General features: G+C 39.6%; 2 protein-coding genes across 2 annotated transcripts; both read right to left on the bottom strand.

Annotated features, from left to right (window-relative positions):
- Positions 1–870: 870 nt before the first annotated feature.
- LOC311256861 (uncharacterized protein) lies at positions 871–12720 on the bottom strand. The gene is made up of 10 exons (XM_084352250.1): positions 12450–12720; positions 6389–6516; positions 5943–6033; positions 5520–5614; positions 5240–5323; positions 4514–4575; positions 4330–4416; positions 3864–3918; positions 2925–3113; positions 871–2762 (listed from the first exon to the last, which is right to left on the bottom strand). Exons 2-10 carry the CDS (start codon positions 6500–6502, stop codon positions 1962–1964), a joined length of 1578 nt encoding a protein of 525 aa, XP_084208376.1. The 5' UTR covers positions 6503–6516; positions 12450–12720; the 3' UTR covers positions 871–1961.
- A 6938-nt stretch (positions 12721–19658) lies between these two features.
- On the bottom strand, positions 19659–23602 carry LOC311257147 (uncharacterized protein). Its single transcript, XM_084352621.1, has 8 exons — positions 23524–23602; positions 23121–23221; positions 22921–23004; positions 22228–22289; positions 22044–22130; positions 21709–21763; positions 21095–21283; positions 19659–20933 (listed from the first exon to the last, which is right to left on the bottom strand). The coding sequence occupies exons 1-8, from the start codon at positions 23546–23548 to the stop codon at positions 20118–20120; spliced, it is 1419 nt and encodes a 472-aa protein (XP_084208747.1). The 5' UTR covers positions 23549–23602; the 3' UTR covers positions 19659–20117.
- Positions 23603–26106: the final 2504 nt, after the last annotated feature.

Raw genomic sequence — 26106 nt, 5'->3', positions numbered from 1 at the left:
ATCCTTGTTACAACTTTAATTTATTCTTCATTGGTATAGATGATTCACATCTAGATTCACATGTAATATCAATCGTCATGATACGATTAAACTAACATGATGAAATTAATCTTGGCAAAAAAAACTCAGAGGCATGTGTGTTTGAATGCAGTTAAAGCCCCTATGTGCAGAATGTATCTTTGATAAAATCACCTTTCAGATGTTGTAATTGCGTCAGTTATTGTTTGTGGAACGATGAGATAATTCCAGGGAAAACTGGTGCTTTTGAGGGTTCCCTGCTGAGATCTGTGGGTAAGGCTAGGTGCATTGTGGTCTGCCACAGAGTCTTTTTTTACACAGACTACAAGTTATCAAAGTAAGGATTTGTCAAATGGGACACAAAGGGGATTTCACTGTGCATTACTGTAATGTACAAAATAATGAAAAGCAAACGCAATACACTAAACTCTATGGTGGGATTGCTGGTGACCATGGAGCTACTACCAGATTATAACAAGGTAATTATTTGTGAATAAGTTTAATTGGTAATCAATTAGATTGTACTATACAGTGTGACCCACTGGCAGTTGATTTACAACACAATTTGCAGTGGCAGCGAAGTGTGGCTGTGTTTGTTAACAGTGATCAATATACTGCATTTGTGTTGCAGGATAATAAATAAAGTTTTAACAATAAATGTCCACTTTGTCATGTCGCTAGCTGTATGAAACATCAAGGAACAACAGCAGGTTTTGCCCGTATAGAAACAGTAATTTCTCCAAGAACTACTGGAGAAATGTCATGAATACAATTATTATTATTATCGATATATTATTATCAATTAAATCAAAAAAGCGGTACGATGTAGTTAATCATTACACAGCATGTAACTACATTAGATTTTTTTTAATGCTGAAATATTCATGATAGTCACTTCAGAGATGACACAATCTGATGATACAGTGAAACTGGATTAACTACTAAAACTGTGGTGGCAGCTTAAGTAGGATTGTTGCCTTCATGTGCTGACTCATTAAAGAGTAACTAGGGTGGCTACCACTTTACATACATTACAGTATCTTACAGTTTCTTTACACTCCTTTAAGATATTTGACATGAAAGATAAATAGGCCGACTAATCACAACACAACACAATGCCACCGTCAAATGGATGGTTTGAACCAAGGTCTCACATCTGGCCAGACAGATAGCCAATCATAGTTTAGGATAATGAGGTGGCACCTGTGGAGGCCAGTCAAATTTAAGGTTTGGCCTGTGGCGCTGCAGGCCATTCCTCAGACATGCTCAGGCTGCTATCAAAGCAGTGGACTGTGCAGCCAATGAGGAGATAATGGAGGAGGAGATCCAGGCTGCGTCAGTTAGAAGAAAGACAGTTGAGCCATGGCAGTGCAAGGCATGTGGCATACCAGTCTGTGTCACTGTGAACTGTAACATTTTGCAGGTGTGGCATCAGTAGAGACAATATTTACATGAAAGTTGATTCATCAGAAACTGAAAAAATATCACTCATGAGTAATGTATATAATTCATCATAAATCTTTAGTGTAACTATTAACATAAAATGTGTCTTCATTTTTAAATAGCCCAGGTAATCCTGAAAAAGAAGAGGTGCAATACAGTATATCCACATTTGAAGCTAATAAGAGGGTTTATAATCGTTATAGACACTGGCTTTTTGGATGTAACTCCTTCAACATTTCTTATTTTGTATATATTTTGTATATTTCACTAATATTTAATGCTCTTTATTGTCAACTAGTCCCAGTGTGTGACCCTGACCATGGGAACCCACTGGTTGTTACTGGTTTTTCTATTGTATCTCGGGCACAACAATTCCTTCTTGATTAATACAGTTCTATCTTATCTTATCTTACGTTATCTTATGTCACCTAAGAGAGACAGAAGCAACACCCACAGGAGTAGCTCAATGTAACTTCTGGTTTACATTCATTCCAGCGTTCCTATTCAGACTCTCTCTCATCCTCAAGAAAAGGGACGTCTGAGATCACGGCTTTGAGCTCATCCAAAACTTCCTGCAGCTCTGTTGCAGCACTCCTGATGGACTGGACAAATTCCATGATCTCAGAGCTTGTTGTACCATCTGCCTGTGTTTGTCTAATGTGGTGTATCTCTTTAGCATCCGAGGCAATAAAGAAGATGTCTGCTGCCACAAATAGACCAGAAAGTGCACCAGTTGCTGCCACTGCCACACGTACTGCCCTGGTTGCTTGTGCTGCGGGTTTGCCAATATTTGCCACTCGAACAAGTCGAAACAATTCAGCGACGCCTCCTAATTCCTTGAATACCATTGTGCAACACCTTGCCCAGTTTTCTTGATTGAAACTGCCTCCTTCATCATCAGGTTTATCACCTTCGGAACATGTTCCGATTGTCTGTAAGCTGCTGCTAATCTCCTGAAGCCAGAGAGCTACAGCATTAATTTTCTCATCAAACTCTTTAATGATGCTTTCAACTGCTTTGCAAGTAGAGGACTGGTTGACCATGTTTGTGATATTTGAGGCACCTGCAGTGACCCCACCAATTGTACCCACCCCGACTCCCACCTCAGTGACAATAAGTGAGGCTCCAAAAGTGAAGGGGGCGAGAACAAGTCCCACTATGGATGCAATCCCTCCCACCGCTCCAATCACTCCTCCTGTCAGACTGCCGATGGTGGCGCCCTGGTGCACCCGTTCCAAACTGTCTGCCACAGCTCTCAGTTTGTCCAACTGAGTCTGAAGGTGCTCTGTAGTTGTTTTGCTCTATGAATAAAAGCATAGTGTCAGAGACAGATACAGGAGGTATTTGATGAGAAGATATACAACTAATAGAGGAGGCAACATGCCTATTCTGCAGGATTTTTGTCATATAGTAAATTATTATGCTATTAATATTTCTTATTATTATTTCTGAAAGTGCCAAACCTTTTTGAAGAGACATTTCAAAGTGATGGGACGCCCCAAAATCTCACAGGCTGTAGGTCTTGAGTCAGGGTCTCTTCTCCATATGTCACTCAAGAGTTCACAGACCTCTGGTGACCACTGGCCTTCGAGACTTGGGTAAGGACCAGAAATGATCTTGGGGATGAGATTGACTGTGGTGTCTGCAGAGAACTGAAGGATTATAAAAATTCATTAAGTAATAAAGGAAGTAATTGCAAACATTGTGGAGAGTAATATTACTTATACTGTATTTTTACTATTTGTAATAAAGTCACATTTTCTCTCCTCATGTTACTTTGCACACATGGCAAGAAGTGCATCGGAGCAGGCATTAGTAGCCTGTTTCGCTGCTAACAACGATTACTGTGACGAACGTTTCTAGATCACAATACTGCACACAGTAATATGGATATGGTGAATACTTTGGTGACCCCACTGACTCAAATCAACCTAAGCTTTAGTTTGCGTGTTGTTCTAATTTGTATATGTTAGCATGATGACATGCTAGACTAAGATGCACAACATAGTAAACATCGGCATGTTAGCATTATTAAGAGCATGTCAGGATGTTAGCATGTATGATCAATATACCAGTGTACCTAGTAAATTGAATGCATTTATGTGGTACATTCTATGTAAAGAAGCACACAATATGCAGGATAAACCTGGGGGTTCAAAATCTTGCCCAAGGACACTTCAACATGACTGGAGGAGCTTGGGATCGAAGCAATGAGCTTCAGATTAGTGGACCACCAGCTTTACCTCCTGAGCCACAGCTGCCTCTACAGTACGACCCACTGGGTAGAGCCTCTCAGAGCTGCTGGTGTGGCAGGAGATTTTTCTGTAGTCTTATTTCCATTGTTATTACCTTGTTGGATTTCATTCAGTTTTTGATAACATGCACATTTCTGGGTAACTCACCGCTAATTGTTGAGTACAGAGCTCGTAGAGTATGCATCCCACTGACCAAATGTCACTACGAAAGAAAGAAGTATTATTATTACAGAAGACATGTTTCAAATGTACTTCTAAGGTGTCTATAACTGTAAAAGGTAATACATTATATGATTTTTAGCTACCAAGGAGCAGCAAATATCAAAACATGTGGATAGATACAGAGCAACATCATATCACTGACTTATTATACGACCTATATTTTAGCAAACAGTTAAACTACATAGCAACATTAGCACTCATTTGAAAATGTTTCAATGGCCAGCAGAATAAATAACTGTTGTTAATCACATTACACAGAAGATCAATGTGTTGCTGCTGTGTGACAATACTTGACTGAGAGGAAAGAGTGTAGACTACCGTGTTACCAAACGTAACAAATACTGGGCTCAAAGATCATGTAAATGTACTTTTCTGGTATGAAGGTCCATACCTCTTTGTTTCATACGTTGCCTGTGTGAAGACCTCTGGTGCCAGATAATTGATTGCTTCACCTCCCGCAGTACTCTCGTTATTGTTGCTGTGAAGGAACAAATATAATACAACATTTAATCATGCACATATTGCATTTATACTTTGTAGGCTTTTATTTGAAATTAATCAGGACAATGCCGTACTTTGCCTGGGTTTCCCCAAATCCACTCAAGCACAGAGTTCCAAATTCTGTGAAGAAAATGTTCTGGAAATGAAAAATATAGAAATAGATAAAAATGTAACTCTGCCTTTTTTGACATACACTCAAATTAAAAATAGTACAAAGACAATATATTCAATGTTTTACCTCATTTCATTTTTGTAAACATATGTTAATTTAATTTTAATTTAATTTTGATTTGAATTTGATGCCACAAACACGTTTAAAACAAGTTGGGACAGGGCAACACAGACTGGGTGAGCTGTGAAATGCTCAAAACACCTGTTTTAGAACGATCCACAGGTAAGGGGCATCCTGGAAAGGCTCAGATGACACAAGCAAAGATGTGGATCTTCAATCTTTGTGATTGTATGAAGGATATTACACATGAGCACAGGAATACTTTGTAAAATCATTGTCTGTAAAAACAGTTCATTTGCAAATGATTGCATTCTGTTTTTATTCATGTTTCACACAGCGTCCTAACTTTTTTGGAATCAGAGTATAAAAAATACAGATGATCAAAAATATGGTGGGGCACACAACATCTGTCTGTCTATAATATTAGCCTGCCTCAAATAAAGGCCTGGTGCCCCTAAGGGTGACTATTTGTGACTACATATTGTGTATGCTTTTGATGTAAAAACATTAATGTGTAAATTGTGTGGAAACACATTGACCCTTTCAACAGACCTGATGTGTGCTGTACCTGCGGCATCAGATCTTTGTGAAGCAAGCCTTTTTCATGTAGGGCTTTCAGAGCCATACAGATTTCAACAATCCAGCTCAGTACCTAGAAAAGTCATCATGACACTTGGATATGTTAGTAGATATTTATCTTGATTTGATTCAAATCTCTCTCTCTCTGTCACACACACACAAAACACACACACACACTCTCTCTCTCTCTCTCTCTCTCTCTCTCTCTCTCTCACACACACACACGTACATATATGTATGAAAATGTGAAATATCTTTTTCAAGAGTACCTCAAACTCTTGTACAGAGTCCCTCTTCCCTTTGATCTTTTCTGTAAGGCTCCCTCCTTGACAGTACTCAGTCACTACATAATAGGTGTTTTGGTCTTCATATTTATGCCAAAGGAAAAGAGAATATGTTTTACATATATATATATATATATATATATATAATGAAGAGTAATGAAGAGATTAGCATCTGCAAATGGGATTGTGATGTACAATAACTGGCTCCAAACACTGACGTTATTCTGTCCATTTATTCAGATTTGCAACATTTATAAACACTACACAACACCAATACTACACAACACATTTATACTCCACTTTTAGTATCACAACTTTGTTACTTGCAACTAATATTTTGACTGAATCATATTACATTTTGCAACAATTTCAGAAGACTTTAATTTAAACAGACCTTTGAACACTTACCTTTAAATGAGTTCTTGGTGCTCATCACATGGGGATGACTTGTTGTCTTGAGGGTTTCTATCTGTGAGATGAATTCTTCATTTGTGGAAATCTGTTAAAACAAAACAACACTGCGTAAGAATGGTTTGGCGGAGGCACTTGGCAATCCAGGTAACCTCCAACTAACTTGTCAAAGTTCTAGTAGCAGTGAGCAAGCTACTGATCCAACACCAGCAGATTTATCTTATCAAATTTAGGTCACCCTTGCACTCCCTCCACCAACCACATGCAACAATCAAAGTTCAGATGCTGTCATACAAGGAAGCAGCTTCAACACATAATCAGTGAGCTGCTATTACACTATAATTGTGTTTTTTTCCCCTCAGCTCTTTTTTAAGTAACACTTTACAATTATAGAGAACAGATTTTTAAACGTGGACATACTCATGCTCAATGAGTTTACTTACCTTGATCTTTCTTATGAAAAATTTGCCACCGTCCTTGGTGGCTATAGCATAACTTTCAGTGTCCTTTTCAATTTTGTAGCCATTCTCCGTAAGGGTGCTCAGTGTCTGTCCCATCTTTTAGCAATCACCTAATGACACAGTAGATCAAATCAACACACACAGACAGATTTGGGGCGCCGATTGTAAAGTTGCGCATGCTAAAATACAGCAACTTTTCCACACATATAGCACCAAACCCCATTAAAAAAACGTATGTGAATTTTTTAATATTGCTTTTGACCAGATTTACAGCAATATTTGTGAACTTTGCGATATTTACTTCTCTTGTAAAAAATATAATATCAATGTTAAATCTAAATGTTAAATCTAAATCTAAATGTTAAATATTAAATCTAAATGTTAAATCTAAATCTAAATGTTAAATTTAAATCTAAATGTTAAATATAAATCTAAATGTTAAATCTAAATGTTAAATACAAATATAAATGTTAAATCTGAATTTTAAATCTAAATCTAAATGTTAAATCTAAATGTTAAATCTAAATCTAAATGCTAAATGTTAAATCTAAATGTTAAATCCAAATGTTAAATCTAAATCTAAATCTAAATGTTAAATCTAAATGTTAAATCCAAATGTTAAATCTAAATCTAAATCTAAATATTAAATCCAAATGTTAAATCTAAATCTAAATGCTAAATGTTAAATCTAAATGTCACGGTGAATCTAAATATTTAGCTAATATGCAAATTCACACTGCCTGTCACCAGAAGTACCAAAATAAAAGCTACCGAGTGCTGTAGTGGCTCTACTGTGGTGTATGCTGTAGCTGTGCCAGCCCTTTTCAAGCAGAGAAGCCGCATTATCGCCGGAGCGGCGGTTCGCTAATTCTCCGCTGTTGGTTGTTCACACAGAGCCAAGCAGTGCTGGCATAAAGACGAACCGCTGTGTAATTCACACAGAAGGCCGCCGCTGCGGCTCCGAAAGAGGTACACGTCATGTTGATGACGTCTGTGTGTTTTTTCAAGGTGTTTCCCCAGGTGTCCTCCATTGACAGGAGTCCTGTCAATCTAAACATGTACCCGCTGACTGTTTATAATCATATGGATGCTGTTATAATGTGTTGGGATTGAGATCCTGACCCACCAAACATCAAGCTGCTTGGCTCTGTGTGAACAAACAACGACGGAGAATTGGCGATAATGCGGTGACTCTGAAAAGGGCTACTGTCGCTGTCGTTGCGGACGCGTTGCTGAACCTCTGTATTGCTGCCAAAACGGCCCTACCAATGTTTCAAGCTAAGTCGCTGGACATGGTGGCAGGCAACATGAGAGCACGGTGAGGAGACGTGACTAACAGTGCAGCGCAATCACTCGCCTGACTACCCGAGGAGACCGCGGATACCGCTTGTTCGCGACAATGAGCTTTTATTTTGGTACTTCCGGTGACAGGCAGTGTGAATTTGCATATTAGCTAAATATTTAGTTTCACCGTGACATTTAGATTTAACATTTAGATTTAGATTTAACATTTAGCATTTATATTTATATTTAACATTTAAATTTATATTTAACATTTAAATTTAACATTTATATTTATATTTAACATTTATATTTAGATTTAACATTTAGATTTAACATTTAGATTTAGATTTAACATTTAGATTTAATATTTAACATTTGGATTTAGATTTTGTATTTAGATTTAACATTGACATTATATTTTTACAAGAGAAGTAAATGTCACAAAGTTCACAAATATTGCTGAAATCTGGTCAAAAGTAACATTTTAAAATTAACATGTGTTTTTTAAACGTGTTTTTTTGCTAAATGTGTGGAAAAGTTGCTGTTTATTTTAGCATGCGCAACTTTACAATCGGCGCCCCATAGACAGACGCATCCACAATGGAACTGTATAATGTATGAAGAGTATCATCGTGACAATGGTAATATCAAATGTGAGAAAGAAAAGTTGGAAAAGTTGCCAAGTCTGAATTGTGTGTGTGTGTGTGTGTGTGTGTGTGTGTGTGTGTGTGTGTGTGCGTGTTTGCTCATGCATGTGTGTGTGTGTGTGTGTATTCATCCTTGTTGCCTTGACCATACGTGCTGGTTCAGAGTGCAAGCTTCCAGTTTTGCACCGTTTTGGAAAGTTTTGGCATCTCCATGCGGTTATGTGTGTGTGTGCTTATTAGGTGTGGTGTCATTCATATTTCCCAATCTTTTGTTTATCATACATTCACATTCAAAGGTCTATACCGGTCACACAGTCAGGCCAGATTTCTCAATATAATCCCCCCTCTGTGGGTTTACAAATCCCACACAAAACTGAACAATGTGCGTGAGGGCGAAAAAAAACTATATTCTCATAAGGATTAAAAAATTCCCCCACGGCCCCCAGATTTGCTTTTACTTTACATGATCTGGATGACCACCTAAGGCTCACATTGTTTACATGAGTTGATCATACAATGGTTATACATATTGCATATACACATTTTCTTTTTGCTATAAATGTTATGCAAGCATGGCCAAACATTAGGCTACCGTTAGCGTTTGCCTGTGGTGTGCAGTTATGTGTAACTTAGATGACTATAAAATGGAATAATATAATTCAGAGCATAGTATTAAAACTTAAATGACAAATATGGTATGAAAACAACAACATTTGTTCGAAAGTAGCATTTCCACCTTTCGTTTTTCTTCGTATGAATCCAGTAACTGTTAAATAGGGAACATCCCAAATTCAGAGCTTTTAACCTTCTCATTCCTTCCATACACATACTATAGTACTGATTAATTAAACACTTCTTGACTTGATATGGACTTCATAAGTTTGGTTTTAGTCCTATTTTAATTGGGTTAGCTGATTTTACTAGTCCAACATCAGTTCCGTGTTTTGACCACAATTGGTCTGGAACGTGTTTAAGCATATCTTGTTTTAACACATTTTCGGTCTCTTAAATCACAGCCATTTGTGGTGTCTCACAAGCAGCTATTTTCACCTCTTTAGGTGTCGCGAGCATGGATCATTGTTCTGTCCGCAGAGTGGAAAATGAGTCGATTGCTCGTGTCCTTCCACTCCATTTTTGATGCAGTTTTCATCATTGGACCTAGGGCTTTTGATTCAAATTTTTCATTCACCAACAACGTTACGTGTGGTGTGGATTCTGGCACATTGTACCATGACAAGAGAAATGGGTTAGGGCTGACGCTCAGCGTTGCTCCTTCTTTTCCGATTTTTATGTGTTCTGTTATTAGTTCAACTTTTAACACCGCTGTCTTGCTGCACGACGGATCGTAATACATAGTGCAGTGATTCTCGGAGCGTGTTTTTTTAGCTTTTGGGATTTGGGTGTGGATGAACATCTCCCACTTGTTGAAACTTGGAGCACTGGTTCTGAAATATCCCCTAACCAATACACATTTGCTGTCTCTGTTTGTAAGTTCATTTGAAAATGTATTCCCGAATCGTCAATGTACACCCCTTGTGTAGAGAACCAAATTTTCAATTTTAATTTAAACAGCGTATCCCTCCTGAGCAAATTTATCAGGGTTTGATCAGACACTAACACTGGCAGTGTGGTTGTACCACTTTTGGTTGATAGTTGAACTGGAGCCGTGATTGGAATTATTTGAATTTGTCCCGAGAGTCCTACTGTTTTGACAAATTTGCCAGACATGGGGAGGTGTGAGGAATATCTTGGACTTACACAGGTGTAAGTAGCTCAGCTGACAGCTGACCCTCCCCTGTAAGATTCTCTGGACACCCCTAGTAGCCCTTGTTTTCTCTTCTTATTTTTGTCTTTTGGCTTGTAGTCTTTAATTCTGACCTCCATATCCTCACACACTCTTACATCAAATGTACCTCCCTCTGGCCAGCTCGGGTCCAACCCTTTTGTTCGTTTCTCCCATTTCTGAAATGTTTTCTCTATGTCCTCTTTTTTGGCTGGGTATTTAATACTCAAAAGAATATAGTTGTTTACTTATAGTGGTTACCCTTTACTGGCAACTTGGTAAATATTGTTTTGTATGCTCTGTATTTTCACTTAATACTTCACCCGTTTCAGTCCTAATGTCAGCTGTTTTATAACTGTAATTTTGCTAATTTTACCTAAACATAAACCGGCTTTAAATGCATTTGCAACACAATTGGCTAAAATATTTGGAATAGCAGCTAATATGTTATTATTAAACACTGATCACTAGCATATAGGTATTCTTAAACGCTTCAGACAACAACTGTTATTCAACCGCTAATAAGACAGTATGCTGAGAAGATCTCGAAAACTCACAGCAAAACCTCACTGTACTCAAAAGAGAACTCGAACACAGTCGACAGTGAGGAGAGAAAGGGAGGGGGATTGCGTCACACCGGACGTGCAGTAGAGTAGGGGGAGCGCTGGGATCCCCCTCACACACACTACAGGACACAGACAGGGGAGGGACAATGGAGCCACAGCTCAAAACACAACTTCTGCTAACACAACTTCTCAACCACCAACGAGTTAGGAACTCACTGTTAAACTAATGCAAATCCTGCCCGGGGCTGTGTCTCTTCGGTTGTAACTGTAACTGACCGTCACTTGGATTCCTTATCACAACAACACTTTAAACAAGCATTTAAAAATTCTTACTATCACGTTTGTCTACTAACTTTCACACCGTGTTTAACTACTGCAACATCCTTAACCACTTATTAACAGTCACACAAAGCTATTTAAAACAGCAGAAACTTCTCCATCATCTGACAGTTATACTGTATCAGCACAAAACCACACAACATTGCCAATAGCACAATTTATTTGAGAACACACAAATCTTTTTTTTTTTTAAACATGTGTTTATTGTTTTTTCATAAAAGGGTAAACAACTATTTACAACAGGGTAAACATTCATATGGCTGGTCCTGTAATTTGTAGTTCAAATAAAGTTATTTGACCAACCATATTCATACTTAGAACACACAAATCTTTCCAGCAGATTTTTCAACACACAGTCATGACACAAGCACATGCACTATTTCTTCACTTTTTGAAGCCCCCATAAGAATGTTCGAACATTTATTATTGGTTTTACTGAAATTGTTTTGGCTGGTATTTTATTTTGTCAACAACTAACTCTTATTGTTGTTTATTCCGGTTCAGATTGTTCTTTTCTGCAGTTAGATCATCGCATGTGTTTACTCTTACTTCTCCTTTAAAATTTGTTTTATTTGATTTTAGCTTATTTAAACAAAATATGTCGTCCATGGACTTAAGGCTGTGTTTTAATCTGCATCTCCCTGTCTTAAAATACCCTTTTTCTTTTAACCTGATTTGACTATATTTTGAAGTCTATGGACTCAATCTTTGCCATCTATGGACTGAAATCTGCATTTTAATCTGCATCCATCTGCATCTCCTTGTGTTTAAAATACCTTCTTTCTTTTAACCTGATTTGTAACTTATCCTTTATTTGAATTGTCTTTACCTTTGTAAAGTACCTCCTCTATTTTGGAAGTCCATGGACTCAAATTCCTACTCTAACCTGCATCTCCCTGTCTTAGAGTTGTAATTTACTTCAATTATTTTCCAATTTGCTCTCTCTTAGAGTCTTTAAGACTTAAGGATTTGTTCCCTTTTGGAACTTTAAGTCTTTTTCAAGTTTTCAGCTTTCTTTTAAAGCTTTAACAAGAGACCCACTCTTCTGCTCCCTCTTGGAGCTATAGGAGATTCTTTAGTAAGAGTTTTTTTATTTTTAATTGCTTCTCTCTGTTTTCTTCGCAATATTCTCACATTTAGCTTTTATGACTCTGATTGTAGCTGTTTGGACTCCGGAGTCAAATTTGCTAAAACACACAAAGAGACTCCCCCACTCTTTTCTTTTCGCCCAGGAGTTCACGTCTCCCCGTGAGGGGGAGAGAGCCGTTTGTGTGAGTGAGACCAAATCAACAAACCCCCTCTGATTTATACTTTAATAGCAAAAATATACAGCTCCGTTTTTGGAGAAATTTGTGGAAGCTTACTCGCTGCTCTTAGGCGTGGGTGAGATTGCAATTTTTGAAAATATGCGAGAAATATCTCACCTTTTTTGTGGCCACTTTGCAATGTCGCAAAAGAGCTGTCCTTTTTCTGCCAAGACCTGTTTTCTTGACGCCAATTATGTTGTAGAGGATGTATACAACAAGTGTATATGTTGAAGCCGAAACTCTCAGAAAGTACGACACAGATGGAAGGTTTGTAGAAAGTGGGTTCCGTTTATTCCTGGACTGACCAAGCAGCTCAAAATCTGTTGACACAATCACAATCAGTGGAGACCAGTTGGTACTTTCCAATAATCTGTCCAGAGCTTGTGTGCTTGCTGGTTCGGAGTGCAAGCTTCCTGTTTTGCACCGTTTTGGAAAGTTTTGACATGTCCATGCTGTTATGTGTGTGTGTGCTTATTAGGTGTGGTGTCACTGCTATTTCCTGTTACAGGCAGGGGCGGTCCTAGACCATTTGGTGCCCTAGGCGAGCTTTACTGATTTACCATCCCCACAAAAAAAGACCTAATTTCCAAAGAATTGCACATTTATTTAAACAATGATAATCAAAACAGGAAAAATGAAATCAGGTGGTACATGATACGGCCCTCTCCGAACCAACTCTGGTCTCATTAGGTCTGTTACAAGAAGAGGCCAGTCAACAGGATCAGCTGGAGGGGAATTGCCAGTGTTTGCTGCATCTAGAGGGCACATGAAGCACACTATCTCACCTTGTATTCAAGATAACTTACCACACGTACACACACACACGATATAGAATAGATATAATGTCAATGTAATGCTATTATGTGACTGCAGCATAAAGCATAACCTGATTTTTTTTAAAAGAGAACATCCTTGAGCCAACTTAGATGGATAAAACTGGACAGTTAAGTTATTGCCAAAATTCCTGAGACACACCAAGTGAGGAATCAGTGGTGCAATCCAGATGAGCAGCTTGCACTCACCTGAACATCCTGGCTCAGTGGTTAGAGGCAGGGTGAGGCTGGCAGGAAGAGCAGCATGCTCTTGTAGTGTCTCCTCTGGTGGCTCTAGGTCCATAAACATAGAGAGAACACACAAGAGCAAATACATTGACTGAATGAGACATCAGACATGGCACAACATGTCGTCATTTTCACGTAAGTCAATACATTTTTATCATCACAAACATTCACTGACACATTAAACTCAAGTGAGGAAACCGGAGCAGCTGAGGTGCATGGTTGTTCCTGGTCTGATGGTTCAGCTGCTGGTGGTCCTAAATATTTTAATAGTGAATCTAAAATGATATAAAAATAAATAAATAAACAAGTGTATTATCAACATGGAGTAAATCTAATTCCCATTTTTCAAGTGATATTATTATTAAGTTGCTAAGTATTTTAATTTTGACATTAATTTTATATAAATTCACTTAGTCCCATATGCTCACAGCTCTATGTGCATACCTCTCTGTATAAACATAACTCTACCTGTATATATAATTTATTATTATTATGCTCAACTTTTTTTGATACAATATTCCATCAGTATGCAACTTATACTTATCTCCGTTCATCAGTATATAACATATGCTCATCTTTTGCACCTCTGTCTATAAAGTCCACATGTTGATATCCTCATCTGCATATGAGGCACTGACTCACTCAGCACTTTACTAGTTTGCACTCTGGTTAGATGTAAAACTGTATTTCACAGTACTTGAACTTGACAGTAAAGTTAAAACTAATCCAAAACTGAATCATATCTAATTTTCCTATATGGACAGTAATAATAGACTTTCCATTTTTAATTTCATAGAACACTATGAGATGCAAAGTGCTATATACTGTAGGTAGCGTCAACTTGTATAGTGTTTTTCTTGAGTAATAGCCAGCCAGTCAAGGCCAACCCAGGCCAGCAGTCTGAACCAGTCTTATGACAGTCTTATTATGACAATTTTGCGGCCGACTGCATGTAAATAACCACCAAACCTAGCCGAACGAAAACAAATAGACGTTATAATTTCTTTTTTTTCTTGTGCATATTTGGCGCCCCTCACTAGATGGCGCCCTAGGCAAGCACCTATGTCGCCTGTAGGAAGGACCACCACTGATTGCGCTCACATGGCCCCCTGCTTAAAAGGGCAGGCCACACCTCCTTCTCCCTCTCTCACACTCCCACCGACAGCAGGCCAGGCTGCAGCATCCCTGGCTGCTCATTCCTTTGTTCTGTTTTCTGTTTTTTTGCATTAATAAACCGCCTTGCACTTAGTGTTGTCCCCCTTGTTTCATTGTGTTGCTTCCCGGGAGCCGGGGATGTAACATTCCCAATCTTTTGTTTATCATACATTCACACTCAAAGGTCAATACCGGTCACTTACTCAGGCCAGATTTCTCAATACACATACACAAACCTTGCAGTTAAAGGATATCAGTCCCTCTGTTTCAGGGCTGCTGTTGGTAGTTTAATCAGCAACCCCCTCTTATGTGATCTGTGTTTCAGATTCTGTTTGTTGGTGTAGCAGTGTCTTAGTGTGTGTCACCAGGGGCATCCACCTCACAGGCAGCTGTGATGGAGGCCTAAACCTCACAGAGAGCTGTGGAGGAGCCTCGCCCCCCTCAGACAGTCCCGGTCCTGTCACAGCACACATCTGCGGACAGCCAGGGTGCAGCTGCTGCACACACAGACTCCAGTGACTGTGCATGTGAGTGACATGTATCACCTGCCACAGGAGTATAATGTAATATATATAATGCATGTTCTACAAACAGCAGTCACATCTTCGTCCTCCTCTGCAGGACTCACAGAATCCAGCCAATCAGAGGATGTGGAGCTTCACCCAGTGATGGAGCAGCTTGATCCTCCACCAAGTTCATCCAGTGCAGAGCATCAGCTGCCCTCCTCTCCTCACTGTGAACTTCTGTGAAGTCATACAGATGGGTGTATAGATTGATGTATAGATAAGATAGTTGCCCTAATTTGCAATAAAAAAATGTAAATCATATTTAATCAGCTCAATGATTCATTTTCTGCAATTACATGGTAAAAACACAAATTACAATACACACTTTGTTGCATCACACTGGCTTGTTTTTTATTTTTTCAAAATAGAGTTTTATAAATTTGAAACTACAGAACACATAAAGCTGTATTTAACATAAATGCTGTAATTAATAACTTGATACATGAGACAGAGACGAGAGCCAGAGCTCAGTACACATTAAGTATCAGAAAGGACAGCAGGCTTTTAAGCCAATAACTGCAGAGGAAGTATAAAGTAGCAGTAAAGGGAAATACTCAGTGTTTGGGTGAATTGTTGTCAGTTACACTTCATCACTGGTTATTCTCAACTTTGACACTAAGATTTTTATTTTTTTACTGTAAACCTAAATCTGTTCCAGTTGCTGTTTATCAGTCTCCTTGAAAACTGATAATAATTGGCAAAGCAGATACAGTGGATTGTGAGCTGTAGTTTCCCCGGTAAAGACACCATCACATTGGCTGTCGCAGCTGCAGAGTCTCTGCTGCTATCTACTGAAGTTAGCGTGCCGACCAGCTAGTTCCAGCCCGTCCTGTCCCGTAATACCACATTGTTATGGATCCCTCCCACATTTCTCGCAAGACCAAGAACTTGGTTGGCTTCGTTGGTTGCATTCTCTTCTTTGGCCTCTCCCCCAGTCTTCTGCTGAGTGAAGAGTGATTTTGGTGAAGCAATGCAAAGGGTGTGTGCATCTGGAAAACCAGGACTCGATGGAATTATAGTTTTCAAGGATGAATGCATTGTGTGCCATCATCTCCTGCCTGCAAGCACCAGGTCAGTGGAAATCTGTGCAATGCCTTGTGTTGTTTAAGTTTTGTGAGCAGAGGAAAAGCTCTTTCTGTTTCCTTGTGATTTTTAGGTCTCTGTGTTAAATGTGATAGCCTTGTCTATGTCTTCTTGATTATACATTCTTTAACTGCACATTCAGAAACCCAGTTAAAGTCCAGTTTTGATTATATTACAGAAACATGGCAGCAGAAAGAGTGCCGATTGATTGGGGATTCTTACCGCCATTTGTCATCAGCTGCTTCTAGATAGTATAAAGCTCTTTCTGCTCACTTGATTGTTTCGTCACAGCGAAATCAAGGAGTCACAACAAGCAGTGTGTTTTCTCCTTCTGCACTTTCAAAATCTGAGGTAAAGTTTCGCATTACTTGAGGTTACACAGTTTACAGTCAAGGGCACCACTATATTGTTGCACAAATACAAAAAAGAAGGTTTTAGGACTAGGACTAACACATGTAGACAGAAAATGACACTGATCCTGACAGACATAGGGGAGACATGTAAATCAGACTCAGAGAAGCCTCAGACAGAGAGAGTTAAACCTAAGCTGTTCCTGTTATGATGTGACAGTATTAACCACTCAGTCAGCTGGACACAATTGAAATCCTTGTTACAACCTTCATTTATTCTTCATTGATATAGATGAGAACGATGAGATAATTCCAGGGAAAACTGGTGCTTTTCAGTGTCCACTTTGTCATGTCGCCGGCTGTATGAAACATAATCATACAACAGCAGTTTTTACCCGTACAAAAACATTAATTTCTCAAAGGACTACTGGAGAAATGTCATGAATACAATTATTATCGGCAATCAATTAAATCAAAAAAGTAGTACGATGTAGTTAATCATTACACAGCATGTAAGCATTTTATTCCTCAGATCACTTTTTATTCCCTAGATCACTACAATTCCCTAATGTCATTCTTCAATGATAAAATACTCAGGATTCACCAGCAACTGACCCCTCAAACCAACTGCTTCCAACTGCCCTCTGCTGCTGACATTTTGGACCTCATTCTGAAATCTAAAACATCTACCTGTCAACTCGACCCCCTGCCTACTTCCTTAGTCACTGCCTGTCTCCCCTCCTTGTTACCCCTGATAACTGCCATCATTCACTCCTCCCTCACTTCTGGTTCTGTACCATCCACTCTTAAATCTGCTGCTGTTACACCTATACTCAAGAAACCTGGTTCACACCCAAGTGACTTCAACAACCCACATCTCCATAACACTAACCTTTACGAACAGTTCCAGTCTGGATTCCGCCCACGTCACAGCACAGAAACGGCCCTCCTCAAAATCACTAACAACCTCCTGATGGCAGCTGACTCCGGACTATTATCCATCCTCATCCTCCTCAATCTAAATGCGGCTTTCGACACCATCTCCCACACCACCCTCCTTGACAGATTAGCATCGATTGGTATCTCCGACACACCCCTGGACTGGTTTAAATCTTATCTTTCCGGCCGCACTCAGTTCATCCAGTCGAAAACCAGAGGTGGGAATTGTGGAGTCATCAAGTCATCTCCATGCCATGTATTTGTTCTGCTCAGTCACTGAACCAGGTGCATTCACTAATTAGCTCACCTTCATGGCTGAAGAGCTGTGCTGATTGGACTCAGCTGGTTTAGTGCATGAACAGAACAAATACATGGCATGGAGATGACTTGATGACTCCACTATTCCCACCTCTGTCGAAAACCTTCACATCCCAACCATCTCTCCTCTCCTCTGGTGTTCCCCAAGGCTCTGTACTTGGCCCCATCCTGTTCATCATCTATCTCCTCCCCCTTGGTCAGATCTTCCGTAAATTCAGCATCCACTTCCACTGTAATGCGGACGACACCCAGCTCTACCTTTCTTCCAAACCCACCTCCACCTTCCCGCCCTCCTCCCTCTGTGACTGTTTACAAGAAATCAAAACCTGCCTCTCTTCCAATTTCCTGAAACTCAACAGTGATAAAACTGAGGTTCTCCTCAATGGTTCCAAATCCACTCTCACTAACACTCCAAGTTTCACCATCCCCATCGGTAACTCCTCTGTTAGCCCCTCCCTACAGGTTAAGAGTCTGGGTGTCGTCCTTGACAGTACTCTCTCATTTCAAACCCACATCAATAACATTACCCTATTACCATCTACGCAACATCAACCGCCTCCGTCCATCCCTTACTCCCAACTCCACTGCCATCCTGGTCCACACTCTGGTCACATCCCGCCTGGACTATTGCATCTCCCTTCTCTTTGGTCTCCCCCACAAGTTCATCCATAAACTCCAATTGGTTTTGTTGTTTTGTAAGGTGACCTTGAGTGCCATGAAAGGCGCCTCCAAATAAAATGTATTATTATTATTATTATTATTATTAACTACATTAGATCATTTGTTTGTTTAATTTGTTTTTAATGTTGAAATAATCATGATAGTCACTTCAAAGGTGACACAATCTGATGATACAGCAAAACTGGATTAACTACTAAAACTGTGGTGGCAGCATAAGTAGGATTGTTGCTTTCATGTGCTGACTCATTAAAGAGTAACTAGGGTGGCTACCACTTTACATACATTACAGTATCTTACAGTTTCTTTACATTCCTTTAAGATATTTGACATAAAAGATAAATAGACCGACTAATCACAACACAACACAATGCTACCGTCAAATGGTTGGTTTGAACCAAGGTCTCACATCTGGCCAGACAGATAGCCAATCATAGTTTAGGATAATGAGGTGGCACCTGTGGAGGCCAGTCAAATTTAAGGTTTGGCCTGTGGCGCTGCAGGCCATTCCTCAGACATGCCAAGGCTGCTATCAAAGCGGTGGACTGCAGCCATTAAGGAGATAATGGAGGAGGAGATGCAGGCTGCGCCAGTTAGAAGAAAGAAAGGTGAGCCATGGCAGTGCAGGGCATGTGGCATACCAGTCTGTGTCACTGTGAACTGTAACATTTTGCAGGTGTGGCATCAGTAGAGACAATATTTACATGAGTTAGATCCACCAGTAACTGAAAAAATATCACTGATTGAGTGAGTAAATTTGAGTGAGTTTCCTCCGTTTTCCCATGATAACGAGTTAATTTCATTTGTTTTCTCGAGATCTCAAGTTATTATCTCGAAATAACAACTGCCGTTTTCCCGAGATAACGGGATACATTTCTCGAGATCTCGAGATAACGAAACTTTGTTTTCCCAACATAACGATATAATTAATTTGAGATCTTGAGAAATATATTGCTATATATTAGTATATTATAGTATATATAATCATTGCAGGAAAAATCATTCAGTGTTGCAATGTCAGAGGAGCAGGAGCATATCGATCACCACGTCACATATCTTTTCAATCAAGGCCTGACACAGGCTGAAATAGCATTATGCCTTGCTATTACAGATAATATACACATCAGTGTGCGTAATCTAAAAAGACGGTTAGCAACACTTCAGCTATATCAGTGGCACAATCTAAGTGAGCCAGAAGTCGTCATTAACTACATAGCTGACCAGCAAAGAGGTCTCCATAATCTCAGGCCTATCATATCACAGTCATTATCTCGAGATCTCGAATTAATTATATTATTATCTCGGGAAAACAAAGTTTCATTATCTCGAGATTATCACGGGAAAACGGAGGAAATAAAATGTATGAATGCATGGCCCTTTAGGGCTTCCGTATATTTGAGAGAATTCAAATAGATTCATTTTGTGCCTGGACTTTTTTTCAAGTGAATCCTAATTCTACATGTATATAATTCATCATAAATCTTTAACATAACTATTAACATAAAATGTGTCTTCATTTTAAATAGCCCAGGTAATCCTGAAAAAGAAGAGGTGCAATACAGTATATCCACATTTGAAGCTAATAAGAGGGTTTATAATCTAAGGGGTTATAGGCACTGGCTTTTTGGTTTACATTCATTCCATATGTTGCCATTCCAACTCTCTCTCATCCTCAAGAAAAGGGACGTCTGAGATCACGGCTTTGAGCTCATCCAAAACTTCCTGCAGCTCTGTTGCGGCACTCCTGATGGACTGGACAAATTTCATGATCTCAGAGCTTGTTGTACCATCTCCCTGTGTTTGTCTAATGTGGTGTATCTCTTTAGCATCCAAGGCAATAAAGAAGATATCTGCTGCCACAAATAGACCAGAAAGTACACCAGTTGCTACCTCTGCCACACGTACTGCCCTGGTTGCTTGCGCTGCGATTTTGCCAATATTTGCCACTCGAACAAGTCGAAACAATTCAGCGAGGCCTCCTAAGCCCCTGCCTACCCTTGCGCCAAACCTCGCCCAGTTTTCTTGATTGAAACTTCCTCCCTCATCATCAGGTTTATCACCTTCGGAACATGTTCCAATTGCCTGTAAGCTGATGCTCATCTCCTGAAGCCAGAGAGCTACAGCATTAATTTTCTCATCAAACTCTTTAATGATGCTTTCAACTGCTTTGCGATCTGAGGACTGGTTGACCATGTTTGTGATATTTGAAGCACTGGCAGTGACCCCACCAGCCACACCCACGCCGACTCCCACCCCAGTGACAATAAGTGAGGTTCCCAGAGTGAAGGGGGCGAGAGCAAGTCCCACTATGGATGCAATCCCTCCCACCGCTCCAATCACTCCTCCTGTCAGACTGCCGATGGTGGCGCCCTGGTGCACCCGTTCCAAACTGTCTGCCACAGCTCTCAGTTTGCCCAACTGAGTCTGAAGGTGCTCTGTAGTTGTTTTGCTCTATGAATAAAAGCATAGTGTCAGAGACAGATACAGGAGGTATTTGATGAGAAGATATACAACTAATAGAGGAGGCAACATGCCTATTCTGCAGGATTTTATCATATAGTAAATTATTATGCTATTAATATTTCTTATTATTATTTCTGAAAGTGCCGAACCTTTTTGAAGAGACATTTCAAAGTGATGGGACGCCCCAAAATCTCACAGGCTGTAGGTCTTGAGTCAGGGTCTCTTGTCCATATGTCACTCAAGAGTTCACAGAACTCTGGTGACCACTGGCCTTCGAGACTTGGGTAAGGACCAGAAATGATCTTGGGGATGAGATTGACTGTGGTGTCTGCAGAGAACTGAAGGATTATAAAAATTCATTAAGTAATAAAGGAAGTAATTGCAAACATTGTGGAGAGTAATATTACTTATACTGTATTTTTACTATTTGTAATAAAGTCACATTGTCTCTCCCCATGTTACTTTGCACACATTTATGTGATACAACAATATATGCTTCTGTTATGCAGGATAAACCTGGGGGTTCAAAATCTTGCCCAAGGACACTTCAACATGACTGGAGGAGTTTGGGATCGAAGCAATGAGCTTCTGAGTAGTGGACCACCAGCTTTACCTCCTGAGCCACAGCTGCACCTACAGTACAGACTACTGGGTAGAGCCTCTCAGAGCTGCTGGTGTGGCAGTAAGTTGTCTTATTTCCATTGTTATTACCTGTTTGGATTTCATTCATTTTTGATAACATGCACATTTCTGGGTAACTCACCGCTAATTGTTGAGTACAGAGCTCGTAGAGTATGCATCCCACTGACCAAATGTCACTACGAATGAAAGACGTATTATTATTACAGAAGAAGTGTTTCAAATGTACTTCTAAGGTGTCTATAACTGTAACAGATAATACATTATATGATATTTGGCTACCAAGGGGCAGAAAATATCAAAACATGTGGATGGATACAGAGCAACATCATATCACTGACTTATTATTATTAATGTGGTTGAGAGGAAAGAAGTGTGAGGACTACCGTGTTACCCAACGTAACAAATACTGGGCTCAAAGATCATGTAAATGTACTTTTCTGCTATGAAGGTCCATACCTCTTTGTTTCATACGTTGCCTGTGTGAAGACCTCTGGTGCCAGATAACTGATTGCTTCATCTCCCGCAGTACTCACGTTAGTGTTGCTGTGTAACAACAAATATAATACAACATTTAATCATGCACATATTGCATTTATACTTTGTAGGCTTTCATTTGTAATTAATCAGGACAATGCCGTACTTTGCCTGGGTTTCCCCAAATCCACTCAAGCACAGAGTTCCAAATTCTGTGAAGAAAATGTTCTGGAAATGAAAAATATAGAAATAGATAAAAATGTAACTTTGTACTATTTTTAATTGAGTGTATGTCAAAAAAGGCTAAGACAATATATTCAATGTTTTACCTCATCAACGTCTTTAATTTTTGTAAATATATGTTGATTTAATTTTAATTTAATTTTGATTTGAATTTGATGCCACAAACACGTTTAAAACAAGTTGGGACAGGGCAACACAGACTGGGTGAGCTGTGAAATGCTCAAAACACCTGTTTTAGAACGATCCACAGGTAAGGGGCATCCTCGAAAGGCTCAGATGACACAAGCAAGGATGTGGAAAGGCTCACCTCTTTGTGATTGTATGAAGGATATTACAGATGAGCACAGGAATACTTTGTAAAATCATTGTCTGTAAAAACAGTTCATTTGAAAACATTTTTGGAATGGGAGTATTTAAAATACAGATGATCAAAAATCTGGTGGGGCACACAACATCTGTCTGTCTATAATATTAGCCTGCCTCAAATAAAGGCCTGGTGCCCCTAAGGGTGACTATTTGTGACTACATATTTTGTATGTTTTTGGTGTAAAAATGTTAATGTGTTAATTGTGTGGAAACACATTGACCCTTTCAACAGATCTGATGTGTGCTGTACCTGCGGCATCAGATTTTTGTGAAGCAAGCCTTTTTCATGTAGGGCTTTCAGAGCCATACAGATTTCAACAATCCAGCTCAGTACCTAGAAAAGACATCATGACACTTGGATATGTTAGTAGATATTTATCTTGATTAAAATCACACACACACACACGTACATATATGTATGAAAATTTGAAATATCTTTTTCAAGAGTACCTCAAACTCTTGCACAGAGTCGCTCTTCCCTTTGATCGTTTCTGCAAGGCTCCCTCCCTGACAGTACTCAGTCACTACATAATAGGTGTTTTTGTCTTCGTCTTTGTGCCAAAAGGAAAATATGTTAGCATTTTTAAAGAAGTAATGAAGAGATTAGCATCTGTCATCAGAGAAACAAATGGGATTGTGATGTACACTGACTGGCTCCAAACACTGACGTTATTCTGTCCATTTATTCAGATTTGCAACATTTATAAACACTACACAACACCAATGCACAACACATTTATACTCCACTTTTAGAATCACGACTTTGTTGCAACTAATATTCTGGCTGAATCATATTACATTTTGCAACAATTTCAGAAGACTATTTAATTTAAACAGACCTTTGAACACTTACCTTTAAATGAGTTCTTGGTGCTCATCACATGGGGATGACTTGTTGTCTTGAGGGTTTCTATCTGTGAGATTAATTCTTCATTTGTGGAAATCTGTTAAAACAAGACAACACTGCGTAAGAATGGTTTGGCGGGGGCACTTGGCAATCCAGGTAACCTCCAACTAACTTGTCAAAGTTCTAGTAGCAGTGAGCAAGCTACTGATCCAACACCAGCAGATTTATCTTATCAAACTTAGGTCACCCTTGCACTCCCTCCACCAACCACATGCAACAATTAGAGTTCAGATGCTGTCATACAAGGAAGCAGCTTCAACACATAATCAGTGAGCTGCTATTACACTATAATAATTTTTTTCCCCCCTCAGCTCTTTTTTTAGTAACACTTTACAATTATAGAGAACAGATTTTTAAACCTGGACATACTCATGCTCAATGAGTTCACTTACCTTGATCTTTCTTATGAAAACTTTGCCACCGTCCTTGGTGGCTATAGCATAACTTTCAGTTTCCTTTTCAATTTTGTAGCCATTCTCCGTAAGGGTGCTCAGTGTCTGTCCCATCTTTTAGCAATCACCTAATGACACAGTAGATCAAATCAACACACACAGACAGACGCATCCACAATGGAACTGTATAATGTATGAAGAGTATCATTGTGACAATGGTAATATCAAATGTAAGAAATAAAAGCTGGAAAAGTTGCCAAGTCAGATTAGATCTTGTCTGAGTAAAGCACCGATGAAATCATTTAACCTTTAGTTTAGGAGGAACTTGTCACGGTGCTACTGTGGCAGTCCTGTTGTTTTTCTGTGTTCGGTTCTCCCTACCTGCTTTCCCCCCTCCTTTTCTCCCTCACCTCCTGTGTGTGTGTGTCTGTGGGCGTGGCAGCAGTCAGACTAGATCTTGGCTGAATAAAGCACCAATGAAATTATTAAGTAGTATGATAGAAATAAAGATATAATGGCAACAATCAGGCATACCATCTACTGTACATCATTCATACAGTAATTAATCAGTGGTGGGACAGTAAACAATCACATTAAACCACTGGATATTACAAGGTAAGCTATCTACTTGGCATATCAACCTGTTGCAGTTTGTCAGACCAGTCTTCACCTGAACAGCTGCATCCGGACATGTTTACTTAACACCTGGTTAGCAGCCTGCGTCAATGATCAATCCCTTTAAAGATTATAAAATGTTAACAGTTAACAGTTAACAGCGCGTGTCATATGGTCACCTGTCACTTGAACTTCAAGGAGAGAGTCAGACGGTGAGAAAGGAAGTCGGTGACTAAATGTAACATGAATGAAATGAAAACATGACCTTGTCCATGAACATTTATAACGTCAGATAGATTTTCTCCAGCAGGGGATTGTTAAATGGTGTTAACCTACGCAAGGCGCAAAATTGGTGCAGACCACATGATCATTCGTATTTATTAACGTTACACGAACAAGTGTTCTTTGACCCCAAACAGCCAGACTAGTGTACTGTACATTAAATATGCCATAAGATAGTGTCTGTGTGTTTGAATTCAGGTCAACCTTTCACTAAACCCAGCACTCACCAGAGACTCTTCTCTTCCCCTTTATTCTCTGAAATGTCTTCATGAAGTAAAATCCATTTCACTTCCAGCTCCGGTCAGCATTACTGTACATACACACCCGGAAATCAGCGTCATCTTCCAGGATCCCTTCACTTTATTTACATATGGGCACCTGCGACTGTGGCAGTTGTTATATAAGGAAGTGTGTTTAATATTTAAACCCGTGAGGTCTGAGGTGAAGAGAAAGACCTTCATTGACTGATTTTTTATGCTTAAACAAACTAAACATGACTGAATAAACAAAGTGACCTTAAAGGACATCACAATTTCATACTGTTTTACTTTGTTTATATGTGGCGGACCCTGCCACCTTTCTTGTTTCAAACAGTGTTCTGGAGACTGAATTGTGCATCTTTGTAAAAGTTGTGACTCTCAAATGAATGTCATTTGATCCAATATTAGTATTCAGATGTAGTTTACTGCAGCTGTGAGACGAGGTATCTTATTTTAAAGTGTTTTTAAAGTTTTAGAAGACTGATCTGTGTTTCTGTTTCTGTTTGTTGGTGTAGCAGTGTCTCAGTGTGTGTCACCAGGGGCATCCACCTCACAGGCAGCTGTGATGGAGGCCTCAACCTCACAGAGAGCTGTGGAGGAGCCTCGTCTCCCTCAGACAGTCCCAGTCCTGTTGCAGACCACATCAGCGGACAGCCAGGGTGCAGCTGCTGCACACAGACTCCAGTGACCGTGCATGTGAGTGACATGTATCACCTGCCACAGGAGTACAATCTAAGTCCCGCCTCCTGGCTGCATGTTCTACAAACAGCAGTCACATCTCCGTCCTCCTCTGCAGGACTCACAGAGTCCAGCCAATCAGAGGATGTGGAGCATCACCCGGTGATGGAGCAGCCTGATCCTCCACCAAGTTCATCCAGTGCAGAGCATCAGCTGCCCTCCTCTCCTCACTGTGGACTTCTGTGATGTCATGCAGATTGATGTATACATAGATAAGATAGTTGCCCTAATTTGCAATAAAA

Source organism: Pagrus pagrus, assembly GCF_965226575.1.
Source record: "Pagrus pagrus genome assembly, chromosome: 5".
Classification (NCBI taxonomy): Eukaryota; Metazoa; Chordata; class Actinopteri; order Spariformes; family Sparidae; genus Pagrus; species Pagrus pagrus.
This window is presented reverse-complemented; position numbering and strand designations above follow the sequence as displayed.